The sequence below is a fragment of the Montipora foliosa genome, chromosome 12 (assembly GCF_036669935.1).
Source record: "Montipora foliosa isolate CH-2021 chromosome 12, ASM3666993v2, whole genome shotgun sequence".
Lineage (NCBI taxonomy): Eukaryota > Metazoa > Cnidaria > Anthozoa > Scleractinia > Acroporidae > Montipora > Montipora foliosa.
The window spans coordinates 10,881,145-10,899,905 of NC_090880.1; the positions used below are offsets into that span (position 1 = coordinate 10,881,145).

An 18,761-nucleotide genomic window follows, 5' to 3' on the forward strand; every position below is an offset into this window, starting at 1 on the left:
AGAAGGAATGGTTCAACTAGTCGACAAACGGCTTAACTCACCAGTAAATGGTTTAATGGCCAGGAAAGTGATTCACTGCAAGGTCAAATGGACAAGACGAGACTGAAATGGTTTAGTTAAAGAACGCATGGTTCAACTAATCGACGGACGACTTAACTCACTGGCCAATGGTTTAATCAAGTGTCAAATGGTTTAATAGCCGGGCAAGTGATTCAGTGCAAGGTCAAATGGACAAGTCAAGACTGAAATGATTTAGTCAATGGGGGGTCTGATGTAAATATCAGCAGTAAGTCCAATAAAACTTGGCACGAACCTGACAGGCTTTTTGTACTCCGGGTGAAATTGTTTTCGTCCTTCTTTTTGCATGAAGTATTCTTTTCGTTTTTCGAGAGCAGGGCTAAATGTAACTGATTGATGATGCTCACAGCATGAAGATAAACAAGATAAGGTCCTAGTTCCCAGTTCAGAGTTGTCTTCTCAATAGTTTTACTCTGTTTTTGTACATAAAATGGAAACTGTGTTGAAGTGGGGTTTTTGTGAAGAACGTAGTCTCCTTCGAAGCTGTCTTTCAGGATGTCACACAACAAGCTTTGTGTGACATCCTGACCATTGACTACAAGACTGACTAAAAAGAAGGGTCCTTACGGTAATTCCCTACAAAATGACGCACTATCCCGGATTTTGTCAAACTTGGCACAATTGATATTCATACACAGGACACTAAAAAAAGGCAACAAAAAGGTGGTGTCACCTAGCTCGTTTTTGCGCTGCATGCCCTTTCTTCTACGTACAACAAAAAAAGCAAGGTGACACAAACACCAACCCAATGTGGCCAACACATCACACATGCACACAACCATTACACCCAGTCAATTAGCAGCCATGGACAGCTGTTTCGGCCTTGCTAGGCCTCATCAGCATGGCATAGTTAACATTCCAGGCGGGTGTCTTAGACACCCCTTTAAGTGGCAGCTCCACACAACAAATGTGGTAAGCTGGGTTGGGAACAGCACAGCCATTCTCCCACGGCAAGCGTGTGGGAAGGTGGATCACAAGAAGAGACCACTGTGTCAGAAAATTTTTAAGTACAACAAAAAAACCAATGCGACACTAACACCAACCCGGTTGGTGTTTGTGTGACCTTGCTTGCATGCAGCACAAAAACAAGCACAATGACACCATCTTTTTATTGCCTTTTTAAGTGTCCTGTGTATGAATATCAATTGTGCCAAGTCTGACAAAAATCTGGATAGTACGTCATTTTAAAGGGGATTACCTTAAGGACCCTTCTTTTCAGTCAGTCAGGTACAGTAGTCAATGGTCAGGATGTCACGCAAAGCTTGTTGTGTGACACCCGAAAGACGGCTGCCAAGGAGACTATGTTCTTTACGAAACCCCACTTCGACACAGTTTCCATTTTATGTACAAAAACAGAGTAAAGCTATCAAGAACACAACTCTGAACTGGGAAACAAGACCTTATCTTGTTTATCTTCATGCTGTGGACATCATTAATCAGTTACATTGTACATTTAGCCTTGCTCTCAAAAAACAAAAACAATACTTCAAGCAAAAAGAAGGACGAAAACAATTTCACCCAAAGTACACAAGTCCTGTCAGGTTTGTGCCAAGATTTATCGGGCTGACGACAGATGTTTACGTCAGACCCCCCCGTCGACTAAATCACTTCGATCTTGACTTGTCCACTTGACCTTGCACTGAATCACTTGCCCGGCTATTAAACCATTTGACACTTGATTAAACCATTGGCCGGTGAGTGAAGTCGTCTGTCAATTAGTTGAACCAGTCGTTCTTTAACTAAACCATTTCAGTCTCGTCTTGTCTATTTGACAAATTGCACTGAATCACTTGCCCAGTCATTAAACCATTAAGTCGTTCGTCGACTACTTGAACCGTTCCTTCTTTAACTAACCCATTCCAGTCTTCTCTTGTCCAGTTGACTTTGCACTGAATTGATGGCCCGTCTCTTAAACCATTTCATATTTGATTAAACCATTTGCCAATGACTTGAGTCATTTGTCAATTAGCTGAATCGTGCCTTCTTTGAGTAAACCATTCTGCTACAGGGCACAAGATCATTTTTTTTGTTGTCAGACGTGATCATTTCACATTTCATTCACGGACGGATTCTCAGTTGAACAAACCAATATGAATTAGTCTGTTCTGTTTTAACATCGTCGTCGGAACAATTTCAAAACAATCTAAACCATTTCAATTTTAAATAAGCCGCTTCACAAAACAACACTCAACATTTTGTTTTTCGACAGTTTCATTTCAAAACCACTTATTTTGTTTGGCAAACCATCACTAAACCATTTCCTTTTTCTCTGTTCCATGTGTTTTTGGCAGCGATGGCTGCCCATACTTCTCACCAAAATGGCAATGATAAAACGAAGACAACTGCACAAGTTTGAATTTCAAGTCTCCAGATAAAATAGATTTGCAAAGTTACGTTTATGCCAAAAAAAAAAAATCAATTAGCGGACCTATCAGGAAACAAACTTCCTTCAGCAAAGTATACAAAGAAGTGCTATTGCATCATGCAGAATTGCATCATCAATAGTCATTTCCTTACTTCAACAGCAAACATTTAGAAATAACCAATGAAGTAAGGGCCAACCTAAAGGAAGCACACAAAACACTTATTAAGGAAGAATTCGGTCATTCATGTTAACTGTTTACATGTACAAACGTACACATCGCGTGAGTCGTCACATGGCGTCTGTTGTGTATAGCAACTTTGTAAACTACAGGAACTTCATTTAATACTCAGTGAACTCCACAACACTTGGCAGTGACTTACGGTAAGCAGTCTAATCAAGCCGTATGCTTACATACGGCATCAGCATGGGAGCAAAGATGATTTGAACATCAGACTTCAGAATTTCCTAAGTTTGTTTCGCTTGCTGGTTTTGCATTAAATTCTTTAATTATAACTCATATGCAAACGATAAGCGTTCAGATAATTAATAGACTTCATTTCTCCACTAATCACAGTACATTCTTAAATTTTTTTTTCCATGCGCAATCAACATGCTGCAATTGCTATGATTACACATAACAATTTATTGCTAATGAAAGCGATGAAAAAAGAAAAAACCATTCTTAAATTTGTTCCTACATTTGGTCTCAAAATAGTACCGGAATACATGTAGGCTCCAATGCCTCACAAGTACCGGTATGTATCAATTAAAATTGAAATTTGGCAAGTTCAATAATGATACAGTATGTGGAAAGAATACTTGCTTCTCTATGGGTGGCCATCATCCCCCAAAATAAAGAAATTGAGAGAGAAAACACAAATAGTTTTACGATGGTTTGTCAAACAAAATAAGTGGTTTTGAAATGAAACTGTCCAAAAAGAAAAGGTTAACTGTTCTTTTGTGAACCGGTTTAGTCAAAATTGAAATGGTTTAGATTGTTTTGAAATGGTTCAGACGACGATATTAAAACGGAACAGACTAATTCTAATTGGTTTATTCAACTGAGAACAAATGATCTTGTGCCCTGTAGCAGACTGGTTTACTCAAAGAAGGCTCAATTCAGCTAATTGACAAATGACTTAACTCACCGGCAAATGGTTTAATCGAGTATCAAATGGTTTAAGACACGGGCAATTGATTCAGTGCAAAGTCAAATGGACAAGAGAAGACTGAAATGGTTTAGTTAAAGAAGGAATGGTTCAACTAGTCGACAAACGGCTTAACTCACCAGTAAATGGTTTAATGGCCAGGAAAGTGATTCACTGCAAGGTCAAATGGACAAGACGAGACTGAAATGGTTTAGTTAAAGAACGCATGGTTCAACTAATCGACGGACGACTTAACTCACTGGCCAATGGTTTAATCAAGTGTCAAATGGTTTAATAGCCGGGCAAGTGATTCAGTGCAAGGTCAAATGGACAAGTCAAGACTGAAATGATTTAGTCAATGGGGGGTCTGATGTAAATATCAGCAGTAAGTCCAATAAAACTTGGCACGAACCTGACAGGCTTTTTGTACTCCGGGTGAAATTGTTTTCGTCCTTCTTTTTCCATGAAGTATTCTTTTCGTTTTTCGAGAGCAGGGCTAAATGTAAATGATTGATGATGCTCACAGCATGAAGATAAACAAGATAAGGTCCTAGTTCCCAGTTCAGAAATGTCTTCTCAATAGTTTTACTCTGTTTTTGTACATAAAATGGAAACTGTGTTGAAGTGGGGTTTTTGTGAAGAACGTAGTCTCCTTCGAAGCTGTCTTTCAGGATGTCACACAACAAGCTTTGTGTGACATCCTGACCATTGACTACAAGACTGACTAAAAAGAAGGGTCCTTACGGTAATTCCCTACAAAATGACGCACTATCCCGGATTTTGTCAAACTTGGCACAATTGATATTCATACACAGGACACTAAAAAAAGGCAACAAAAAGGTGGTGTCACCTAGCTCGTTTTTGCGCTGCATGCCCTTTCTTCTACGTACAACAAAAAAAGCAAGGTGACACAAACACCAACCCAATGTGGCCAACACATCACACATGCACACAACCATTACACCCAGTCAATTAGCAGCCATGGACAGCTGTTTCGGCCTTGCTAGGCCTCATCAGCATGGCATAGCTAACATTCCAGGCGGGTGTCTTAGACACCCCTTTAAGTGGCAGCTCCACACAACAAATGTGGTAAGCTGGGTTGGGAACAGCACAGCCATTCTCCCACGGCAAGCGTGTGGGAAGGTGGATCACAAGAAGAGACCACTGTGTCACAAAATTTTTAAGTACAACAAAAAAACCAATGCGACACTAACACCAACCCGGTTGGTGTTTGTGTGACCTTGCTTGCATGCAGCACAAAAACAAGCACAATGACACCATCTTTTTATTGCCTTTTTAAGTGTCCTGTGTATGAATATCAATTGTGCCAAGTCTGACAAAAAGCTGGATAGTACGTCATTTTAAAGGGGATTACCTTAAGGACCCTTCTTTTCAGTCAGTCAGGTACAGTAGTCAATGGTCAGGATGTCACGCAAAGCTTTTTGTGTGACACCCGAAAGACGGCTGCCAAGGAGACTATGTTCTTTACGAAACCCCACTTCGACACAGTTTCCATTTTATGTACAAAAACAGAGTAAAGCTATCAAGAACACAACTCTGAACTGGGAAACAAGACCTTATCTTGTTTATCTTCATGCTGTGGACATCATTAATCATGCAGTTACATTGTACATTTAGCCTTGCTCTCAAAAAACAAAAACAATACTTCATGCAAAAAAAGCACGAAAACAATTTCACCCAAAGTACACAAGTCCTGTCAGGTTTGTGCCAAGATTTATCGGGCTGACGACAGATGTTTACGTCAGACCCCCCCGTCGACTAAATCACTTCGATCTTGACTTGTCCACTTGACCTTGCACTGAATCACTTGCCCGGCTATTAAACCATTTGACACTTCATTAAACCATTGGCCGGTGAGTGAAGTCGTCTGTCAATTAGTTGAACCAGTCGTTCTTTAACTAAACCATTTCAGTCTCGTCTTGTCTATTTGACAAATTGCACTGAATCACTTGCCCAGTCATTAAACCATTAAGTCGTTCGTCGACTACTTGAACCGTTCCTTCTTTAACTAACCCATTCCAGTCTTCTCTTGTCCAGTTGACTTTGCACTGAATTGATGGCCCGTCTCTTAAACCATTTCATATTTGATTAAACCATTTGCCAATGACTTGAGTCATTTGTCAATTAGCTGAATCGTGCCTTCTTTGAGTAAACCATTCTGCTACAGGGCACAAGATCATTTTTTTTGTTGTCAGACGTGATCATTTCACATTTCATTCACGGACGGATTCTCAGTTGAACAAACCAATATGAATTAGTCTGTTCTGTTTTAACATCGTCGTCGGAACAATTTCAAAACAATCTAAACCATTTCAATTTTAAATAAGCCGCTTCACAAAACAACACTCAACGTTTTGTTTTTCGACAGTTTCATTTCAAAACCACTTATTTTGTTTGGCAAACCATCACTAAACCATTTCCTTTTTCTCTGTTCCATGTGTTTTTGGCGGCGATGGCTGCCCATACTTCTCACCAAAATGGCAATGATAAAACGAAGACAACTGCACAAGTTTGAATTTCAAGTCTCCAGATAAAATAGATTTGCAAAGTTACGTTTATGCCAAAAAAAAAAAATCAATTAGCGGACCTATCAGGAAACAAACTTCCTTCAGCAAAGTATACAAAGAAGTGCTATTGCATCATGCAGAATTGCATCATCAATAGTCATTTCCTTACTTCAACAGCAAACATTTAGAAATAACCAATGAAGTAAGGGCCAACCTAAAGGAAGCACACAAAACACTTATTAAGGAAGAATTCGGTCATTCATGTTAACTGTTTACATGTACAAACGTACACATCGCGTGAGTCGTCACATGGCGTCTGTTGTGTATAGCAACTTTGTAAACTACAGGAACTTCATTTAATACTCAGTGAACTCCACAACACTTGGCAGTGACTTACGGTAAGCAGTCTAATCAAGCCGTATGCTTACATACGGCATCAGCATGGGAGCAAAGATGATTTGAACATCAGACTTCAGAATTTCCTAAGTTTGTTTCGCTTGCTGGTTTTGCATTAAATTCTTTAATTATAACTCATATGCAAACGATAAGCGTTCAGATAATTAATAGACTTCATTTCTCCACTAATCACAGTACATTCTTAAATTTTTTTTTCCATGCGCAATCAACATGCTGCAATTGCTATGATTACACATAACAATTTATTGCTAATGAAAGCGATGAAAAAAGAAAAAACCATTCTTAAATTTGTTCCTACATTTGGTCTCAAAATAGTACCGGAATACATGTAGGCTCCAATGCCTCACAAGTACCGGTATGTATCAATTAAAATTGAAATTTGGCAAGTTCAATAATGACACAGTATGTGGAAAGAATACTTGCTTCTCTATGGGTGGCCATCATCCCCCAAAATAAAGAAATTGAGAGAGAAAACACAAATAGTTTTACGATGGTTTGTCAAACAAAATAAGTGGTTTTGAAATGAAACTGTCCAAAAAGAAAAGGTTAACTGTTCTTTTGTGAACCGGTTTAGTCAAAATTGAAATGGTTTAGATTGTTTTGAAATGGTTCAGACGACGATGTTAAAACGGAACAGACTAATTCTAATTGGTTTATTCAACTGAGAACAAATGATCTTGTGCCCTGTAGCAGACTGGTTTACTCAAAGAAGGCTCAATTCAGCTAATTGACAAATGACTTAACTCACCGGCAAATGGTTTAATCGAGTATCAAATGGTTTAAGACACGGGCAATTGATTCAGTGCAAAGTCAAATGGACAAGAGAAGACTGAAATGGTTTAGTTAAAGAAGGAATGGTTCAACTAGTCGACAAACGGCTTAACTCACCAGTAAATGGTTTAATGGCCAGGAAAGTGATTCACTGCAAGGTCAAATGGACAAGACGAGACTGAAATGGTTTAGTTAAAGAACGCATGGTTCAACTAATCGACGGACGACTTAACTCACTGGCCAATGGTTTAATCAAGTGTCAAATGGTTTAATAGCCGGGCAAGTGATTCAGTGCAAGGTCAAATGGACAAGTCAAGACTGAAATGATTTAGTCAATGGGGGGTCTGATGTAAATATCAGCAGTAAGTCCAATAAAACTTGGCACGAACCTGACAGGCTTTTTGTACTCCGGGTGAAATTGTTTTCGTCCTTCTTTTTCCATGAAGTATTCTTTTCGTTTTTCGAGAGCAGGGCTAAATGTAAATGATTGATGATGCTCACAGCATGAAGATAAACAAGATAAGGTCCTAGTTCCCAGTTCAGAAATGTCTTCTCAATAGTTTTACTCTGTTTTTGTACATAAAATGGAAACTGTGTTGAAGTGGGGTTTTTGTGAAGAACGTAGTCTCCTTCGAAGCTGTCTTTCAGGATGTCACACAACAAGCTTTGTGTGACATCCTGACCATTGACTACAAGACTGACTAAAAAGAAGGGTCCTTACGGTAATTCCCTACAAAATGACGCACTATCCCGGATTTTGTCAAACTTGGCACAATTGATATTCATACACAGGACACTAAAAAAAGGCAACAAAAAGGTGGTGTCACCTAGCTCGTTTTTGCGCTGCATGCCCTTTCTTCTACGTACAACAAAAAAAGCAAGGTGACACAAACACCAACCCAATGTGGCCAACACATCACACATGCACACAACCATTACACCCAGTCAATTAGCAGCCATGGACAGCTGTTTCGGCCTTGCTAGGCCTCATCAGCATGGCATAGCTAACATTCCAGGCGGGTGTCTTAGACACCCCTTTAAGTGGCAGCTCCACACAACAAATGTGGTAAGCTGGGTTGGGAACAGCACAGCCATTCTCCCACGGCAAGCGTGTGGGAAGGTGGATCACAAGAAGAGACCACTGTGTCACAAAATTTTTAAGTACAACAAAAAAACCAATGCGACACTAACACCAACCCGGTTGGTGTTTGTGTGACCTTGCTTGCATGCAGCACAAAAACAAGCACAATGACACCATCTTTTTATTGCCTTTTTAAGTGTCCTGTGTATGAATATCAATTGTGCCAAGTCTGACAAAAAGCTGGATAGTACGTCATTTTAAAGGGGATTACCTTAAGGACCCTTCTTTTCAGTCAGTCAGGTACAGTAGTCAATGGTCAGGATGTCACGCAAAGCTTTTTGTGTGACACCCGAAAGACGGCTGCCAAGGAGACTATGTTCTTTACGAAACCCCACTTCGACACAGTTTCCATTTTATGTACAAAAACAGAGTAAAGCTATCAAGAACACAACTCTGAACTGGGAAACAAGACCTTATCTTGTTTATCTTCATGCTGTGGACATCATTAATCATGCAGTTACATTGTACATTTAGCCTTGCTCTCAAAAAACAAAAACAATACTTCATGCAAAAAAAAGCACGAAAACAATTTCACCCAAAGTACACAAGTCCTGTCAGGTTTGTGCCAAGATTTATCGGGCTGACGACAGATGTTTACGTCAGACCCCCCCGTCGACTAAATCACTTCGATCTTGACTTGTCCACTTGACCTTGCACTGAATCACTTGCCCGGCTATTAAACCATTTGACACTTCATTAAACCATTGGCCGGTGAGTGAAGTCGTCTGTCAATTAGTTGAACCAGTCGTTCTTTAACTAAACCATTTCAGTCTCGTCTTGTCTATTTGACAAATTGCACTGAATCACTTGCCCAGTCATTAAACCATTAAGTCGTTCGTCGACTACTTGAACCGTTCCTTCTTTAACTAACCCATTCCAGTCTTCTCTTGTCCAGTTGACTTTGCACTGAATTGATGGCCCGTCTCTTAAACCATTTCATATTTGATTAAACCATTTGCCAATGACTTGAGTCATTTGTCAATTAGCTGAATCGTGCCTTCTTTGAGTAAACCATTCTGCTACAGGGCACAAGATCATTTTTTTTGTTGTCAGACGTGATCATTTCACATTTCATTCACGGACGGATTCTCAGTTGAACAAACCAATATGAATTAGTCTGTTCTGTTTTAACATCGTCGTCGGAACAATTTCAAAACAATCTAAACCATTTCAATTTTAAATAAGCCGCTTCACAAAACAACACTCAACGTTTTGTTTTTCGACAGTTTCATTTCAAAACCACTTATTTTGTTTGGCAAACCATCACTAAACCATTTCCTTTTTCTCTGTTCCATGTGTTTTTGGCGGCGATGGCTGCCCATACTTCTCACCAAAATGGCAATGATAAAACGAAGACAACTGCACAAGTTTGAATTTCAAGTCTCCAGATAAAATAGATTTGCAAAGTTACGTTTATGCCAAAAAAAAAAAAATCAATTAGCGGACCTATCAGGAAACAAACTTCCTTCAGCAAAGTATACAAAGAAGTGCTATTGCATCATGCAGAATTGCATCATCAATAGTCATTTCCTTACTTCAACAGCAAACATTTAGAAATAACCAATGAAGTAAGGGCCAACCTAAAGGAAGCACACAAAACACTTATTAAGGAAGAATTCGGTCATTCATGTTAACTGTTTACATGTACAAACGTACACATCGCGTGAGTCGTCACATGGCGTCTGTTGTGTATAGCAACTTTGTAAACTACAGGAACTTCATTTAATACTCAGTGAACTCCACAACACTTGGCAGTGACTTACGGTAAGCAGTCTAATCAAGCCGTATGCTTACATACGGCATCAGCATGGGAGCAAAGATGATTTGAACATCAGACTTCAGAATTTCCTAAGTTTGTTTCGCTTGCTGGTTTTGCATTAAATTCTTTAATTATAACTCATATGCAAACGATAAGCGTTCAGATAATTAATAGACTTCATTTCTCCACTAATCACAGTACATTCTTAAATTTTTTTTTCCATGCGCAATCAACATGCTGCAATTGCTATGATTACACATAACAATTTATTGCTAATGAAAGCGATGAAAAAAGAAAAAACCATTCTTAAATTTGTTCCTACATTTGGTCTCAAAATAGTACCGGAATACATGTAGGCTCCAATGCCTCACAAGTACCGGTATGTATCAATTAAAATTGAAATTTGGCAAGTTCAATAATGATACAGTATGTGGAAAGAATACTTGCTTCTCTATGGGTGGCCATCATCCCCCAAAATAAAGAAATTGAGAGAGAAAACACAAATAGTTTTACGATGGTTTGTCAAACAAAATAAGTGGTTTTGAAATGAAACTGTCCAAAAAGAAAGGTTAACTGTTCTTTTGTGAACCAGTTTAGTCAAAATTGAAATGGTTTAGATTGTTTTGAAATGGTTCAGACGACGATGTTAAAACGGAACAGACTAATTCTAATTGGTTTATTCAACTGAGAACAAATGATCTTGTGCCCTGTAGCAGACTGGTTTACTCAAAGAAGGCTCAATTCAGCTAATTGACAAATGACTTAACTCACCGGCAAATGGTTTAATCGAGTATCAAATGGTTTAAGACACGGGCAATTGATTCAGTGCAAAGTCAAATGGACAAGAGAAGACTGAGATGGTTTAGTTAAAGAAGGAATGGTTCAACTAGTCGACAAACGGCTTAACTCACCAGTAAATGGTTTAATGGCCAGGAAAGTGATTCAGTGCAAGGTCAAATGGACAAGACGAGACTGAAATGATTTAGTTAAAGAACGCATGGTTCAACTAATCGACGGACGACTTAACTCACTGGCCAATGGTTTAATCAAGTGTCAAATGGTTTAATAGCCGGGCAAGTGATTCAGTGCAAGGTCAAATGGACAAGTCAAGACTGAAATGATTTAGTCAATGGGGGGTCTGATGTAAATATCAGCAGTAAGTCCAATAAAACTTGGCACGAACCTGACAGGCTTTTTGTACTCCGGGTGAAATTGTTTTCGTCCTTCTTTTTCCATGAAGTATTCTTTTCGTTTTTCGAGAGCAGGGCTAAATGTAAATGATTGATGATGCTCACAGCATGAAGATAAACAAGATAAGGTCCTAGTTCCCAGTTCAGAAATGTCTTCTCAATAGTTTTACTCTGTTTTTGTACATAAAATGGAAACTGTGTTGAAGTGGGGTTTTTGTGAAGAACGTAGTCTCCTTCGAAGCTGTCTTTCAGGATGTCACACAACAAGCTTTGTGTGACATCCTGACCATTGACTACAAGACTGACTAAAAAGAAGGGTCCTTACGGTAATTCCCTACAAAATGACGCACTGTCCCGGATTTTGTCAAACTTGGCACAATTGATATTCATACACAGGACACTAAAAAAAGGCAACAAAAAGGTGGTGTCACCTAGCTCGTTTTTGCGCTGCATGCCCTTTCTTCTACGTACAACAAAAAAAGCAAGGTGACACAAACACCAACCCAATGTGGCCAACACATCACACATGCACACAACCATTACACCCAGTCAATTAGCAGCCATGGACAGCTGTTTCGGCCTTGCTAGGCCTCATCAGCATGGCATAGCTAACATTCCAGGCGGGTGTCTTAGACACCCCTTTAAGTGGCAGCTCCACACAACAAATGTGGTAAGCTGGGTTGGGAACAGCACAGCCATTCTCCCACGGCAAGCGTGTGGGAAGGTGGATCACAAGAAGAGACCACTGTGTCACAAAATTTTTAAGTACAACAAAAAAACCAATGCGACACTAACACCAACCCGGTTGGTGTTTGTGTGACCTTGCTTGCATGCAGCACAAAAACAAGCACAATGACACCATCTTTTTATTGCCTTTTTAAGTGTCCTGTGTATGAATATCAATTGTGCCAAGTCTGACAAAAATCTGGATAGTACGTCATTTTAAAGGGGATTACCTTAAGGACCCTTCTTTTCAGTCAGTCAGGTACAGTAGTCAATGGTCAGGATGTCACGCAAAGCTTTTTGTGTGACACCCGAAAGACGGCTGCCAAGGAGACTATGTTCTTTACGAAACCCCACTTCGACACAGTTTCCATTTTATGTACAAAAACAGAGTAAAGCTATCAAGAACACAACTCTGAACTGGGAAACAAGACCTTATCTTGTTTATCTTCATGCTGTGGACATCATTAATCAGTTACATTGTACATTTAGCCTTGCTCTCAAAAAACAAAAACAATACTTCATGCAAAAAGAAGGACGAAAACAATTTCACCCAAAGTACACAAGTCCTGTCAGGTTTGTGCCAAGATTTATCGGGCTGACGACAGATGTTTACGTCAGACCCCCCCGTCGACTAAATCACTTCGATCTTGACTTGTCCACTTGACCTTGCACTGAATCACTTGCCCGGCTATTAAACCATTTGACACTTGATTAAACCATTGGCCGGTGAGTGAAGTCGTCTGTCAATTAGTTGAACCAGTCGTTCTTTAACTAAACCATTTCAGTCTCGTCTTGTCTATTTGACAAATTGCACTGAATCACTTGCCCAGTCATTAAACCATTAAGTCGTTCGTCGACTACTTGAACCGTTCCTTCTTTAACTAACCCATTCCAGTCTTCTCTTGTCCAATTGACTTTGCACTGCATTGATTGCCCATCTCTTAAACCATTTGATACTTGATTAAACCATTTGCCGGTGAGTTGAGTCATTTGTCAATTAGCTGAATCGTGCCTTCTTTGAGTAAACCATTCTGCTACGGGGCACAAGATCATTTGTTGTCAGACATAATCATTTCACATTTCATTCACGGATGGATTCTCAGTTGAACAAACCAATTTGAATTACTCTGTTCCGTTTTAACATCGTCGTCGGAACAATTTCAAAACAATCTAAACCATTTCAATTTTAAATAAGCCGCTTCACAAAACAACACTCAACGTTTTGTTTTTCGACAGTTTCATTTCAAAACTACTTATTTTGTTTGGCAAACCATCACTAAACCATTTCTTTTTTCTCTGTTCCATGTGTTTTTGGCGGGGATGGCTGCCCATACTTCTCACCAAAATGGAAATGATAAAACGAAGACAACTGCACAAGTTTGAATTTCAAGTCTCCACATAAAATAAGGTCAGGGTTAGACGAAAAAAGATACAATAGAACCTTTTTCGGGGTGTCTAGAAAACGCAGACCTAGAAAACACAGACCTAGAAAATGCAGACCTAGAAGATACACATTAACTACATGTATTTGGTGTCGGTAACATTATTTCATAACTTTTACTAAATTAAACAGTGTTTTGCAAAGTTATGTTTATGCCAAAAACTTGAGTTAGCGGACCTATGAGGAAACAAACTTCCTTCAGCAAAGTATACAAAGAAGTGATATTGCATCAGGCAGAATTGCATCATGAGTACATTTCCTTACTTTAACAGCACATACATGTATTAAAGAATAACCAATGAAGTAAGGGCCAACCTAAAGGAAGCACACAAAACACTTATTAAGGAAGAATTCGGTCATTCATGTTAACTGTTTACATGTACAAATGTACACAGTGGGTGAGTCATCACATGGCGTCTGTCGTGCATAGCAACTTTGTAAACTACAGGAACTTCATTTAATACTCAGTTAACTCGACAACACTTGGCAGTCTTACGGTAAGCAGTCTATAACCAAGCCGTATGCTTACATTACGGCTTGGTTAGGTTTATACCATTGGATTTATCATTTTATCATTTGTTACCCATTTGGTACTCATAACCGGTGCACCGTGTTACTGGCTCAAACAGGTGAAAATCCATTTTAGTTCAAAAAATTTAAACGTTGTAGCAAGCTCGAGTAGGGCGATGCTACAAGTTTTGGCATAAAATTTATGCTGTATTTATGCTGTACTACATGTATAACTGAAAAATGGCAGAAAACCAACCAGTGTAAAAAAAATGTCGCTGTAAAGGGGAGAAGTTGATGTTTGTGTAGACTAACGATCAAGTTCAAATTTTCATTGTATATTAACCCGTATGAAATCGTTATTTAGTGCCACTGATTAGTAAAAGAAATTTTCGTGCCTTACAGTGCCACTTCTTGTATCTGACTGCATAAAAACATAAAAAGTTCTTCGAGAGAGAAGCCATATTCAGCAGACGCGACAAGAAATTCCTTAGAAATTTTAGAAAAGGGTATCCTGAAGAGAGCAGATGGTCCTTATAAAAAGCCTCTTCCCCTTAAGTCTGAAAGATTGTCTCTGCCTTTAAATCATGACTTACATGTACATGTAGCTGTCAAGAGATGGGAGTAGCTTCTAGCGAGGTCTAAAAACAACCCAAATTTTTTGAAGATTATCGATCATTCTTGGAGGACATGATCGCTTCTTGTGCTGAGAGAGTGCCCGAGGATCAACTTGAAGCACAGGATGGAATGATTAATTATGTGCCACAATCCAGTGTTTACCATCCTTGAAAAGCTAAGCAAATAAGGGTAGTTTTAGACTGTTCAGCTAAGTTTGAGGGAGTGTCCCTAAATGACTCTCTGTTGAAAGGACCTGACGTAACCAAAGATCTTTTGGGAATCCTGTGCAGATTCAGACAAGAAGAAGTAGCCTTTTTCTTTGGTGGAAGGATGGAGATTCCACTAATGAAGTGATAGAGTACAGAATGAAGGTGCATCTTTTTGGTGCGGGTACATGTAGCTCTACAGGCTGCGTGAATTTCAGGCTCAAGAGAGCAGCCGACAATGGAAAGGAAGAATTTTGTGCAAACAGAGCTGAGTTCATACGAAGAGACTTTTATGTGGATGATGGACTCAAATCTGTCCCTAGTGTAGAGCAAGATATTGCTTTGATTAAGGTGAGTCAGGTCATTTGTGATAAGGCTGGACTGAGATTGCACAAGGTACAGTGCTGACTAGAAATAAGCATCCTACGCAGACGCAAAACACATGCACGATTTTTGCGCACACATGCTTTTAAATGCACGTTTCCAAACAAGCATTTGACATACGTTTTTCTTTTGTTATTCAAACTCGTATTTAGCTGTGATGTTCATTGTTCCACGAAACAATAGATGGACAATAAAATGAATATTTAATTCCTGTGATCACCTTACCAGAACATTTGAATTGAAGAGTGGTGTCAACTGGTCATTGTGAGTTTGAAACAAACTAACAGTTTAAATTTCTTTTTACATTCACTGAATGAAACACAATGAAACTCTTTTATTATACCTCCCAACTCAAATACGTTTTCTGATTGGAGGAGAACGTGTCATGTGTCATGGGTCAAATCTCACTAACTCCCTAGGGAAAACAAAACTCACTAACTCCCTAGGGAAACAATGACTTGAACTTTCGACTCGCAAATGATCAGGTCATGCACATCCGAAACAGCAGCAAATACAGTATGTATGCCAGCCGCGTCAAGCAAATAATTTTTATGCAGTCATGGCAGCTAAACGGTTTCAAACAACAAGAACTGAAGAAGAAATTGAACAGCTTTGATGAGACAAAAGCTCCAAGTCTACTAACAAGGCCACCCACAATGCTGTGAAAACGTTGAGAAACTTCTGCAAAGAGCAAAATTTGGACGAAAGCTTCCAAAAACTGAGCAAAACAGTTCTACATGTATTTTGAGTTGGGGTATAACAAAACACATACCAAGATGCCCATCAACGAAGCTTCTGACCTTTCCGCAAGTTCAAACTTCGCAACAAAAGCTTGTAAGATCAAAGTGCTTTCCTGTACATTTGTCAACCTTAATTAATTAATTATTTCGGGAAAAAAACTTCTTACATTCCAGGCGAAATTGATTTTACTGCATTTCACGGCACCGTTCATTCAAGTCTTGCTTTGCAATTTTATACTGATTGTTTTATATTGTTTTCAATCAACTGATCGTCGATTTTTTTTTTGGCAAAAGCAATGTCTTTCAAATGGAAAATGGCCAAGTTTTACGTTTTAATCACAGGGAAATATTTAATCCCCTCATTATGTTATTTTTTGATGCAGCGAGAAGTGAAAGTAATTCAGGGCTCAACATTCACGGTAGCCAACTACATGTAGCCACAGGCTAGTGAAGTTTCACTTGTGGCTAGTAGATTTTAAGTGTCCACTAGCCATTGGGGCAAGTAAATAATTATTGTGAAGCAGTAGAGTTCTGGACGAAAACAAAATGAAAAATATTTGTTATGGGATAAGGCAAAAGGAGAGAATACAAAATGTAGAAACTCACAACTTTGAGAGGATTCTATGGAATTTACTACCTTAAAAAATGATAAGCTGAAAAAAAAACTGAAGAGGAAACAAACATAGATTACACTTTCCCCACGCCACGCTACGAACAATTAATCACGTGTGAAATCATGCGGAACTTCTCCACGAGCTTGATCACAAACAGTTTGCGTTCATCCCTGACCAATCGTCGATGATCGCAAACAAGACGCAAGAGATAGAAAATTTTCTAACGTTATGTACATCTTGTTGCCGACGAGTAGCAATGAAAAAGCGAGGAAACAACAATATGGAAACACATTTATCATAAACTGTTTCTCATTGTTTGCGATCAATCAATGATATTTTTGTGGATGTGATATGTTTTGACGATTTAGAGGCTAAAATGGCCTAAAATGGCATCCTCAAAACAGTGTGAATTTAATGAATATCTTAAGGGAATACCCCGCCAAATATACCTGTAGTAAAGTTCTTAATCACAAAGAGCCAGGTCCTACGTATAATTTGATACTGGCTATGCTGCAACCGTTGCTGCTCCTTGAAAATGTATCGGACACAGAATCTGTGACATCACAACAATTCCAACATAAGAAGTTGAACTCGACGCAAAAAACTAATTCTGCTTCTATTTTTGCACCCTTTTCTTACGATGTCACACGATCAAGTTGCGTAAAGCAATCACGCATACAGTGTATGGAAAACAGGATCGCAAACACAAACGCAAAAACTGACAGTGTTTGTGATCGAGCCAACGCAAACTGTTTGTGGCTGTTTGCGATGTCGTTACAAGTATATGGAAAGAGGTCACATACTTGTTTAGAAATTGAATCCAAATATAATTTAGTTCAAATTAAAAAAAAGAAAGAGATAGGGAGCAACTTATCTAGTCTACTACAATGTAGGAATGGTGAATCTCACATAAAAAGAGAGAAAACTTGCTTGCGAGCACTGTGGCCGCCGAATATTAATTGACTCCGAAAGTTAATCAAGCATAAAACGTTGGATTGCTGTTTGAGACTTTTAAAAAGAAAATCAGTTCTTATATGAGGGCAAGTCTGTCCTTTCGAATTTTTTTGTATATCTAATTTAAGATATTATTTTCCCACATTCTGCTGCTTTTTTGCTTTATGCATAGAATGGCGCTTTCAGGTTAAAATTTCAATCACAAATAGCTCTAATCAAAAGAATAGCCTTTCCACAGACTTCCAAGCGAGAAGTTTAGTTTTATTTACGGAATATTTCTTAATTTACGTTATTCCGCATTTTCCAAACTTCAGTGCATAATTTTGTGAGTTGCAAAGTTTTGGCAATGGTTCTGTGAGAATAGACCAATTTCGATATATAAAAATTCAGTCCTAAACAAAAGACATCATCTCGAGGCCCTGGGGAATAAATGTAAGGATTTGTATGAGTTTATTCCCCAGAGCCTCGAGATGATGCCTTTTGTTTTCGACTGAATTTTGATATATCGAAATTGGTCTATTGGCTCAAGGCCACGAAAACTTTGCCTTTGTGAGAAAAATACAGGAAGCAGTACAATCTAGCATATTTGCACCACTGTTGCGAGGATGGATATGAGAATATTTACTAAAACCGCGAGTTGTGTTTGGAAATGTTGAATTCTTTTCATGATATTTTTTCCAATGAATGAAACTGCGCATGACGAGACTGGCTAGTACAAATTTAGATTAATTCTGGCTAGTGAAATCAGACCTGATACTAGCCACTAGGCTAGTGAGCTAAAAAGTTAGTCTCGAGCCCTGTAATTTTCAAATTCAACTATAGGGTGAGGTCAGTATAACTGGCCTCTTGAAAGCAATGCCATGCCTATTCAGAATGTGGCCTAATTACTTTGCTTGGAATTAATTTAACTCATCAATACCTTTTGGTGTACAGCTCATACATGACATGTCCATCGTGACATGTCAGAGTACAAGCTAAACACACTCCTGCAGGCTCTGCATTGGATGGCACACATGTCCCACATGCATAGAGAGCTTGTCGCTTCACATAACCCTGCAAACAATAAAACCTTTTTGAGTGACACTTTGGAGATATGACTATGGCTACTGCCAGATGATTTTATTCCATCTGAAATTAAGAGTACTTCCTTTATGAAACAATGTGAAGTTAAACT

At 38.9% G+C, this 18,761-nt stretch overlaps 1 protein-coding gene across 2 annotated transcripts in view; it reads right to left on the reverse strand.

Moving 5' to 3' along the window:
- The window catches only part of LOC137979021 (putative E3 ubiquitin-protein ligase UBR7), a 98,061-nt gene that overhangs the window by 68,538 nt on the left and 10,762 nt on the right, over positions 1-18,761 (reverse strand). For both annotated transcript variants that reach the window (XM_068826171.1, XM_068826170.1), the window contains exon 2: positions 18,507-18,640. In XM_068826171.1, the coding sequence (XP_068682272.1) occupies positions 18,507-18,640 (134 nt within the window). The remainder of the gene's footprint in view (positions 1-18,506; positions 18,641-18,761) is intronic.